This window comes from Lissotriton helveticus, chromosome 6, assembly GCF_964261635.1.
Source record: "Lissotriton helveticus chromosome 6, aLisHel1.1, whole genome shotgun sequence".
Classification (NCBI taxonomy): Eukaryota; Metazoa; Chordata; class Amphibia; order Caudata; family Salamandridae; genus Lissotriton; species Lissotriton helveticus.
In genome coordinates this window covers 933,344,302-933,355,231 of record NC_136067.1, presented here as the reverse complement: position 1 = coordinate 933,355,231, position 10,930 = coordinate 933,344,302, and the positions used below count along the sequence as shown (strand labels likewise).

The following is a 10,930-nucleotide window of genomic DNA, read 5'->3' as shown; positions in this document are numbered from 1 at the left end:
AGGTCATGCTTGTATAACACAACGAGAAGCTACCCTGGCTCAATGTCTGATCCTTAGTGAAGGTTAGCGCACATTTGTGCCCGTGGTTCAAGTGGTGTTCGACATCTCAAAAAAATTTATGGACTGGCATCACACACCACCAGGTGTCATGCTTCATCATCGGCTGTCCTCGCCCTTTAAAAACCACGTTTGATAAAGGACGGGCCTACACCTGGAGACAGGGAGGGACTTCTAAAACTAAGTGGGGGCCGGTGCTGAAAAAAAGTGAGTGAGTGATGTCTAAAAATCGATGTACAATACTGCGTGAACTTTAATGATGCCGAGTGTGCTCGATATTAAAAGAAATGGTGGAGACTAGGGGGTCTAGTACCCCATCTCCATATGTGTTGCCAACATGTTTCTGCCGTTGCGGCCTGGAGGGTCCATGGCATTCATCAGGGCATAAGTAAGAAAAAAAGGCTCCTATCCTGTGTCTAAGAGACATAGATAAAACCACTTGCGTAGGTTGGCTTCTGGTCCAACTCTACCAGGCCTTTAATTAGAACTCCTGCAAAATAATGACATATCACAGCATAAGCGAAACAGTTTGATATGCACTCATACTGGTCAAAAAGAAAATCAGACAACAATTGCATGCACGTGGTACATTAAGAGTGCATGTGGTGAGCACACGTGTCACTGCAGTCGCCTGACTAATCCACTTTCCCAAATAACCCGGAGGGCAGACTTTCCTATGGCCAGCTACCCCCCAAATTCCCATTATGCGCCCCATAAAAATCGTGTCCAGTTCTAGTCCGAGGAGGTGTCTGAAATAGCGGGGACAGGACATCATTCTTCCTTTCTGTGTGTCTCTACACACAGCTAACTGCTACTTTTTACACTCCTGTGGTCAATGGTGCCTTTTGCAAGTTTTCTAAGGAGTGTTAATGTTTTGCAAAGTATTGATGGTAGATTACGGGCGTTTGCGCTGAGAACAAGCAATGTTTGTGGTAATATCAGGGAAATCAACACTTATGCCCAGGCAATAAAATAATAGGCCCACAAACTGCCCTCTTAGACCTGTCCTTCTTGCACTCACTGCCAGCTGGCCCTGTAGGTCAGTTTTTATTTTTTATTTATTTTATGCGTTTTTATATAGAGCGAACTTTGCCCGAAGCGCTTCCCAATAGGAACAGTAATGATACATGAGGAGAAAATTACAGGAGAACAAATTACAAAAGCAAACGTTAAGTTACATGAGGCAAAAGAAGTGACAATTGTGAGCAAACAAAATACAAGAGGTAGCAAACGGTACATTACAGGATGAAAAAATTACGTGTGCAAGTTACTAAAGCGTACAAAGTACAAGAGGAGGTCCGACACTGTATACAGTATATTTTGATGTCAGCTGGGCGGGGGCGCCCTGCTCTTTCTGAGCAGAGTCCATTATGAATCACGCCGCCCTATGGAGTGTAGGCAGAGTGCGTGGCGCCCAGCGGCCGCCAGGTGGCGCCGATGCTGCCTCCTAGCCGGTGACACACCGGCGAGCAGGAGGCGTGCCCAGCGGTGGTGGAAGTGAAGCTCAGCCCCGTCTATGCTCCTTCCCCCCTCCTTTGCCGCAGCCTTCACCGCCAGCCATGTCCTCCTGCTCCGCCGTGACCTCGCCGGCACCGCTGCCCAATGGCGACTGCTGCCCCGCCACCGTCCTATCGGCCGGAGACGTCGGCAACCGGGTGACGGTGGTGCTGGGCGCGCAGTGGGGAGATGAAGGGAAGGGCAAAGTGGTTGACATGCTGGCCCAGGACGCCGACATCGTCTGCAGATGCCAGGTAAAGGGGTGCTGGGGCGGGAGGTGCGAAGAGCGGTCCTGGCGACTGCATTTGGTGTATTCCTGTGGTCCCTCATAGAAACAAGACCCTGGTACCTGCCTGCAGCCAGCCGGCTCAGGGATGGGGTTTTACACTTGTGCGGTATTGAAGGCAGCAGCAGGGGGTTTAGACCGGCTGTGGACGTGTTTGTGTTGCTAGTAAAAGCAGCCCCAGCTGGTCGTCAGGGAGTTGGACGTATGTGGGTGGAGAGTTTACCCTTGACATCCATGATACACTTTAATGGTTCTGCTGCTTGACCCTAAAATGATGCTGATTCTTGTGTATAACTGTTGAGCCTCGTTTTATCACATCCCTTGAAGTAAAGAAGCATCAGATTTCTGCGTCGACGCGTCTTATTCCCAGCTTCCAAGTAAATGTTGAGCCACCCTACCCCATGTCAGAGGACACTGCCTCCTCTGTCGCAGTCTTGGCAACTTATTTGGAGGAGAAATTAGATATGGTACTTTCACACACGTACTAGTCTTCTCATCAGTAGTTATTATATTGCATTGGAGAAGACTGGAAAGATGTCATGGAGTAAGTGTTTGGAAAACGTTTTTTTTTAAAGGTACTGGTGAAGAAGAGTTTACCTGTTTTGTGTTAACCTCACAAAACATTTCCCACAGGTAGCTTATGTAGGGTGACTTTCCGACACTGGGGAAGAAAGGACTCTGTGCTTTCTGCTGCCTCTACAGTTGTGTGAGTCAACAAGGAAACAGGGAGAGCCGAGCCAGAGTTGAGCCAAGGGCCCGTGCACGAGCCGAGCCCTGGAAATTTCTGCCATGTAAACATCATTAAAATATGATAGTCTCGTCAGAATTGAAAAAATGCTAATTTCTTTAACGTGCTACAGCTTTGACATTAGTAAGTCACAGTATAGGTTCATTTAATGGTAATGAAGAAAAAAGGGGGATTTGTGAAAATATTTGCCTAAGATCACACAGTTGTGTTAAGTGGGGGAGGCCAGTATTAATCCTAGGTTTTCTGGTTTCACCTCGTACAAACCAGCCACTAAATGGGTATCTGTGTCTCTCCTTTTTACCTCAAATGTTAATGCTTTGTTTTTAACATTGTACACAAGAGTAATGCGAGGGTGGCAGATCACAAAAATACTTGGCTCGTTTTGGGCACGATGCTCCAAGAGGACCATGAGCTGAGCTAGAGCCTGGCATCTGACTCGAGCCTGACTCGAGCTTTAAGTGGCTCACCCACCTCTATCTGCCTTCCGGAAACTCAATTCACCAAGCCCTCAGCTTGCACTGCCAAAGCTAAGCCTGTCAGGGCGGATGTAGAGGCTGCTTGGGACAAATATAACCAAGTGCACACTTCCTCTTTTAAGGCGACTGGCCGGCATTGGTGATTGTTTTGCATTTAAAATTCGTTTTGAATAGTAAACACAGGCAGCCTGTTCTTGCTTGAGCAGGCTGGAAAATTGAAAGCATGTATTTTTTTCCCAAGTGTCTGAGCCACATCTGGTTTCGCCCCATTGATCTCCCTTGGTTCAATTTTAGGTCTGACGTGTAATAATTCCCCATTTACGGCTCACATCTTGTATTATATATGTACTGCAGGGGCTTTGGGTCAGCCTCATTCAACTAATAGCTTCCTTGGCTCTGGGCCCTTAAGTCATAGGGTTGAGACATTACCATTCACATTTTGATTCACCACACTAATAGTAATTTCGTAGCAATTTTGTATTGCCTGTTTGGATGTATCCTTCCCCCACCGTTGGAATGCATAATGAACTAGTTTGCTTATGAGAAGTGCAATCTTATCAGATATATACTTCTTTATCTCATACATGCACTGGACACAAAGTATTTTTTTTTAAGTTTTACGCTGTAGCACGCAGTGTTCAAATCGCTGCTGTCAACACTCAAGTGTGAGAGTCAAACTTTTTGGCATTGCCAACAATTAAAAAAAAAAAAAAAAATCTTTTCTCAGTACCCCATTGTCATGTATTCAGGTAATGCTGATGTGGTGAGCCATGTTGCTAAAGCTTTCTTGTTTCATCGTGCCGTGAGAAAGTAGGCACCATCTCACCTCTTCTGGCACCCTTCTAATGGCTGAAGGTCACTGGTTTACTGCTTCGGCATACATCTACCCCTTTTATTGATGACATTGGCACACCATCTTGAGAGCCTTCATTGTGTACCTGGGGGAATGAAATATAATTACAGCACATCCCTGCTTGGGGGTTAATGCACTGGAAGATAGGTTTCTAAATCCTGTTTTGGTACATTTTTGATCTACAACGCAGTTCTTGCTAGCGGCGGGAAGATTGCTGTAGTAAATATTATTGCACCGTGTCCTGCCTTTCTGAGTCCATTGCGTTCTAGTCTGCCCATTAGTTTCATGTCTGTTGATGGCTGATAAAAACCTGTTCTGTATTTACTGCCATATGCTGAAAGTGGTATATGGTCTTTAGGTTTCTTCCTCTGTAGCACATGGCACATCTGATGATAATTGGCTGCATGCTTGGGCACTTTCCAGTAGATAATGTCTCCAAGTTGGAGTTCCTTGTACTCGTGCCATCACAAATCAGAATTTCATTGTTTCGCTCGGTTCAGGTTTTACCTACACTTTGGTGATTCTGTGAATTTGACTGCAAGCAGCATTTTGGCCAGATGTATTCTAGGCTCTTTATGCTAATGTCTGAAGGTAAGAAACAAACACAATTTGGAGCGCTTATATTGACACAATATAAAATCCAATCAATTAAATATTACATGGAATAATGTATCTACTTATTCATCCTAATGTTGTAAAACCCATTGCTGTGACAGTCCGATCATATTCGTAGTATCACAAGGAGTCACATATTCATGTAGAAATTTCTTCTTTTGTTATTCTTTTAGGACATAAACCAAATCAGCCCAGCCAATGAGTTTCGTCCATATGGACTTCATCAGGGTTTGGTTGGTACAGGTAGATGGGTGCTTTGCAGCATCACTGTTAACTTCACTCCAGACTATCGCAAGAATGAATGTTTTCTTGGCATCAGTTCAATTTTCATATTAATCTTAGATGGACATCACCATCCATAAGTGTGTCACGGCAATATTGTGTAGTTCATAGGTATTAAGACCTTTCTGTGGGATTAGTTCTCCAACCTGTCGAGCAAAATCCCTTTTTTTGTTGGTATTATTCCTGAAGGTTATCAGATTGGGTTCTCTTAATGCTGGAGGAGGGCTTTAGCCTGCTGATGGATGAAGCAGGTAGGTCGGTCAGACCCTGAACTATAGGCATAGTTCGCATCATCAAAAGGAAGAACCACTAGGCAAGCCCAAGAGTCCCACTTAGTTTTTTCTGTAACCAGATACCTGTAGATGGTGGAGACACTTGGTGAGTCCGATATGCTGGGACGTCTGATTTACTCTGCACTAGCAGGGCGGTGTGCTTGTCTAGCCTGGCCCATGCCTGGTTGGGGCCCACAGGGCAAGTTTGTGAACTGGCAAGCAGTGTTTAATTTGAGCTGGTGGTTGCACGTGGGGCCCATCAGCACCATTTATGGGGACCGGCACTTATTTTTCCTCAACACACTTTGAACCATACCAAGAGAGAGAAGAAAAACTCAAAAAGGGAAAAGAGGAGAAGACCGGATAAACAGTGGCGTTGGGCGAAAGCAGGGAAGTAAAAAAGGTACAAGAGCGAGATAAAGGGGTAGTGGGTGTCTGGTGGATGAAGTGGAATCAAGGCTATGTTGCAAACCCTACGTTTGTCACCGACGGCCATAGGCTTGTGAGAAATCTTTGGGCACCGCTGTTTATTATTTTACAAACGCACTGCTGCCAAGGGACGGAAGGGGGGCCAAGATGAGTGGTTGATGGCCGGTACAAAGACCTGAAAAACCAAAAACAAACCGAAGGTGCTGGAGAAGCCCAATTGAAGACGGAGGCTTAGAAGAGGTGGTCAATTGTTCACAGAAGAAAATGTAATAGAAGAAAGCGAAGTACATGGTTGACAATCCCTCGCTCTCTCTTTGACTGCTTTTAGGTTTTCAATGAATGGGGGAAGTTGCCATGGCGTCTGTTTTTGGACCTGCATCATTTTCTACCTCTGGCCTTGATTGCCGTATTCAGTCTTGTTCCATTACATCCAGGCGGTGTGATTTCCCTTCGAGGGTTCACCTGCTCATTCCTCTGTGAATGGTGGAAATGAATACATTTGTCTGGTACCCAGACTGCAAAGTAGTTATCTAACAGGCTCAGTTCTCGATCCCAAACTTCATCAAACATACATACCCTCCCACCCTGTCATAGCTTCAAAATATGGTGCGAAAACCTTTGACCCTCAGAAAAGATGTTTCTTTTTCCAGCTTGTCTTACCTCTCAAAGTAATACAAATAGAGCTCCCAGTTTAATGGTATTCATTTTTCTTGACATTTCCGTCTGTATTTATCCATATTTATTTTTTGGTCATTGTATCTATATTCATCCATATTTATGCTGTGCATAGTGTAACAAATAAAGCTGCATTGGGAATTTTTTCACATTTATTGGACCCACAAACGTTTACTCATATTTGACTGTCTAATGGGTTTTAGCCATTTACTGTAAAATGGTCCCCAGAAAATATTTGCATTGCAGAACAGCTTAAACAGCTGTACTGCTGCAGTTATTTAAGCTTCATTAGCTAATGTCCACCTCCACAGCTATTGATCTAGCAATCATTATTGACAGTTGTAAGAATCGGCCAAAAGTAAACCTATTTTCTGTATTTTCCAGTATTTAAAAATAAATACAGACAGGAAAATTGATGGTTTACAAGAGCACTGATTTTACGGCACTAGATCCTTTAATGGGTAATGTGCTGCTTCAGTTCAGTCGTGGGCCTTCTTTTTAGCTGATTTTTCCATCCATTTTGTCATGAATGTTTACATTTGTCTCTGGAGGTCTCTTAATTCCTATGGAGAAAACGACCAGCTACTAGAGGTAATCGGGGGCGGCTCCTCAGATGGAGCAGAGGAGCGTCACCCCACTTAAAACCTCCCAGAGATGAAAAATAAAATGGTAATTCATTGCGATTTTATTTTTCATTCCATGTCCCGAACAGAGCGTCTGCCCGGGGGCGGGGCCGCTGCTGACTGACAGCAGCAGGGAGGATCGTAGGTTGGCTGTGCAATGTTTAAAGTGTGTATGCCTTTTTTCCAGCCATCTTGTGATGGCCAGCCAGACATGCGCACTTTAACCCCTTCCATGCTGCCGTCGGCCATTGGCCGACGGCAACGCTACCTCGCTGGAGCTGCCGTCGGCCAATGGCCGACGCAGCCCCGGCCGTTTTGCGGAAGTGCCGCACTTCCGCAAAATCGGCGGCGCAGCCAAGGTGTTAAACAGCTCTAACCCAGCTGTCTTAGGATAGCTGGGTTAGAGCAAGCCAAAGCCTCCAGAGCACTGTGGAGTTGCGAGTCAGGCTGCTCCCACCAGTTCTAGCACGGCTCTCATGCTGGTGAGAGCAGCGCCAGGATTGGCAAAGGGAGTTTTCCTGTTGGCCGGGCTGCAGTCGGAGAAAGAAGACATTGCTGTAGAGGACATGTGTCCATCTTCAGGTAAGTTTTAAAAATTCTTAAAAATATTTTGTTCCCCCATCCCTAGTTAGAGGACTTGAAGCAACTGTTTTATTTCTAAAATCTACGGCTAAGCTTCTATTCTTGCTACATTGACACAAAATTAATTATTCACCTTTATTCTAGATCCTACCATCATGTCAATTTGGTCAGATATATTTAATACCAAACCCCAAGTAATCATTCAAAATTCAGTGTTCGCCTTCTTGATCTTTTGCAAGTTTCATCATCATGCCTACTGCAATCACCTGGAGAATTTTCATTCGACTGGAGTTCAACATCTTCTAGTCATGACCTCGGGTACTATTCTTGTGATTGTATTCTTTATGTCCTGCCACTCAAAGTACTCTTAGCTGCCTACAGGTTGCATGACACACTTTACGAATGCATTAAATAAATAACGTTGATTCTTCCCCCTTCAGGCAAATCTAGAGGCAATGACTGGTACCATTCTAAATTCCTGTAAGTAGTCAGGTTAGCTGGGCTCTGTATATTTCACAAGGTTCCTTATTCCCCATTGCAGTAATTATGGCGCATGAGATGACCTTTTTTATGAATGAAGGTATCAAAATATTTGCTTCCTTACTGTGTAGCTGAGCACCAGGTTGTGAATGCTCTTCCAATCTGGGACACTGAATGGCTTTGCACTCATGTTCCTCAGCACAATCTCAACTGCCATAGGGGTTTTGTTAGAGATGCAGTCCAAGGTTTACTGTCAAATTGAATCATCCCCACTCCAACTTCAATTGATTGTATTGATTCTCACCAAATTTTAGTGAACCTGTTTCTCTACTTGACAATAAATGTCGTTTCATTGTCATCGGGATCTGTGCCCAGAATTTTAAGTTTCGAGGTAACTTGAAGGACTGTCAGCACTCTGCATCGACAATGCCACACCAGTCTTTAGGTCTTTCCTAGGCAGCGCTTGCACTTTCTCTTTAAGACCTGCTGTTTCAGGATATGGGCATTAAGCAACATCCATCTTTCTAATTGGCTTCCTTTACTGTTCTTTGTAAATAGCTGCTTTTTATTGGTTAATATGGTCACTAGTCTCTCCTATTTTTTTACTTTCGTAACCTCCCATGAGGACTGCCCCACTTACATTTGGTGTTACCCATCATGTTATGTATAAGTGTGTGAGCACTCTTTTTTTTTTTTTCTTTTCTGTTTAACACTCGCTCCCCTGCCTTGGCTACAACTGCTTTGGAGGACAAGCTTTATTTGATGCTTTATATTTACAAAAAGCGCACGCTGTGACACGCTCTTTAACTTTAATTATGTTTATTTTTGCAATATGTCACACTACGCTTCACATGTAATATGGCTTTCTTTTGTGCTGCGTGGAGTGACTCAATCAGCTTTAAAAAAAAAAATTGGTCAACAGCACCTTATGCTGCACTTTTACATTAACACTGGTGCCCGTGCGCCTGTTCAGCAAATAATTTTTAGGTCTCGCCTAGGCAGCGCTTGCGCTGTCTCTTCGAGATATGCTGTATTCAGCTTTGGACTTGAAGCTCTGCCCATTTTCTACCCATCTTTTCAATTGGCTCCTGTTACTGCCCTTTCTAAATGGTTGCTTTTGATTTGTCAATAGGATTAGTAGTCCCTCCTCAGTACCACCTTTTCTACTTTCGTAAACTCCCATGAGGACTGGCCCTTTAACTTGTGTTGTTACTTGTTATGTTTTAGTTACTATCTGTGAGCACTATTTTCTTAAATGACTTATTAATGCTCTCTCGCAACTGCTTCTTTTTTTTAACCTTAACAAAGGCTTTTTTTTTTTTAAAGCGCCATAACGTCGCGCCTTATCTTTAAATTATTTTTTTTACTGCACCACACTGCACTGGAGATTTAACATGACGGCCACGCACGTCTTTTGTGCTGTGCGGCTCACCCAAGTCCTTATTGTTTTCTCTTTTCAACAGCAGCAAAATGCTGCGCTTTCACTCTAACAATGACGCCCTTGCAAATATTGTCAGCAGTTTGGTGGCTTCTAACATTTTCAGTCCCTTTCCCTACATGACCCCTTTGGCGCTGTTCTCTTCCCTGGACATAGCTTCGACATCCCTAGAGCCCCTGCAAACAAGACGGGCCCGTTGTAATAGGGCAGATTGGTATCTCGTACAGGGATATCACTCCCTATGACTTGAAATCACACTCCTACCAGGCCAAGCACTATTATTCTCTTTGGGACAGGGATAGCTTCATAGTTACTTAACAACACAATTTTAACAGCTGTGAAACAAGAGGCACATTTAGGTAAAATAATAATTTTGTAAATCTGAAACACTAAAGAGCATGTGCTATGACCAGCAGATTGTTAATTTAAAGGCCCCATAAAAAAGTTCTTGTTCCTTATTCAAAACAAAAGCTGAACTTTTCAGTGTCAATTTTTAATTAGAAGCAATAAAGAACAGACCACTGTAAAATGTCAGAAAGCATTCTTCAGTGATTGGTGGTATGGGGATAGGGGTGACCCGGCCTATGCGCTGGAGAGACTGCTGATGGAGCCACACACACTACACACGCTGTTGTACGCACCAAAGAAACGAGGGGCCTTGCCGATGGCGACGCAGGTCGTTTTTGATGTCTGGCGGCGAGCACTGACGCGGATGGGGTGGTGGCAAACCCTGACAGAGGAGATTCCCCTCTGGCAAAACGGCCGCCTCCAGGGGCTGGCTACCCTAGCGGGATTTGCGGGTTGGGATGCCATCGGCATCTCTAAACTGGGAGATGTTATGTCCGGGACGACGCTTAAGTCGTTCCAGGAGTTGAGAGACGAATTTGACATGCCTCATACACAGTTTTTTCGGTACTTACAATGTCGCCATGCCCTGGCTCCAGATCTGGAGGGTCTGAGGTCCCTCCCTGAGTTTAGCCCACTGGAGACCCGCGTCTTTATGGGGCAATTAGATACCAAACAAATATCTTGCATTTATCAATCTTTGATCACACACTGCTCCTCTGATTTATGCTCCCTTAAGGAGAAATGGGAGGAAGATGTCGGACCGCTGGAGGAGGAAGATTGGAATGAGGCACTGGCGAGTTCTAGAGGCGCGGCCATCTCGATTCGCCTCCGGCTGATCCAATTTAAATACTGGCATGGATCCAGCGCTCCGGGACCCACTTTGGAGAAACCTTGTTTAGACTGAAGCCTGAAGAATGCTTTCTGACATTTTACAGTGGTCTGTTCTTTATTGCTTCTAATTAAAAATTGACACTGAAAAGTTCAGCTAGTCTAAACGTAAACTCTTAATTGGGACCAACTCCTGAGGTCGATCAGGTGGACTCGGTGTAGGCCTGTAGAGTTGAAGGCTTCATTTACTAAGTAAATTATTGTTGTCCTTCACCTTATGAGGACAGAAGCTATTATTAACTTGGTTTTATTTTACAGGTTGGGAGTAGCTCTGTTTTTTAATGTAGTCTGTACTTGCTTCTCTTCTCTTCTATTTATTTTATTTGCTTATCTCCCCTGTCACAATCCTTCTCTGGCACTGCCTTGGTTTCTCTAGTCTTT

General features: G+C 44.4%; 1 protein-coding gene across 1 annotated transcript in view; it reads left to right on the top strand.

Annotated features, from left to right (window-relative positions):
* The first annotated feature begins 1,457 nt into the window (after positions 1-1,457).
* ADSS2 (adenylosuccinate synthase 2) overlaps positions 1,458-10,930 on the top strand; it is a 379,820-nt gene continuing 370,347 nt past the window's right edge. The window contains exon 1 of the mRNA XM_078648576.1: positions 1,458-1,808. Coding sequence (XP_078504702.1) covers positions 1,617-1,808 — 192 coding nt within the window. The 5' untranslated portion in view covers positions 1,458-1,616. The remainder of the gene's footprint in view (positions 1,809-10,930) is intronic.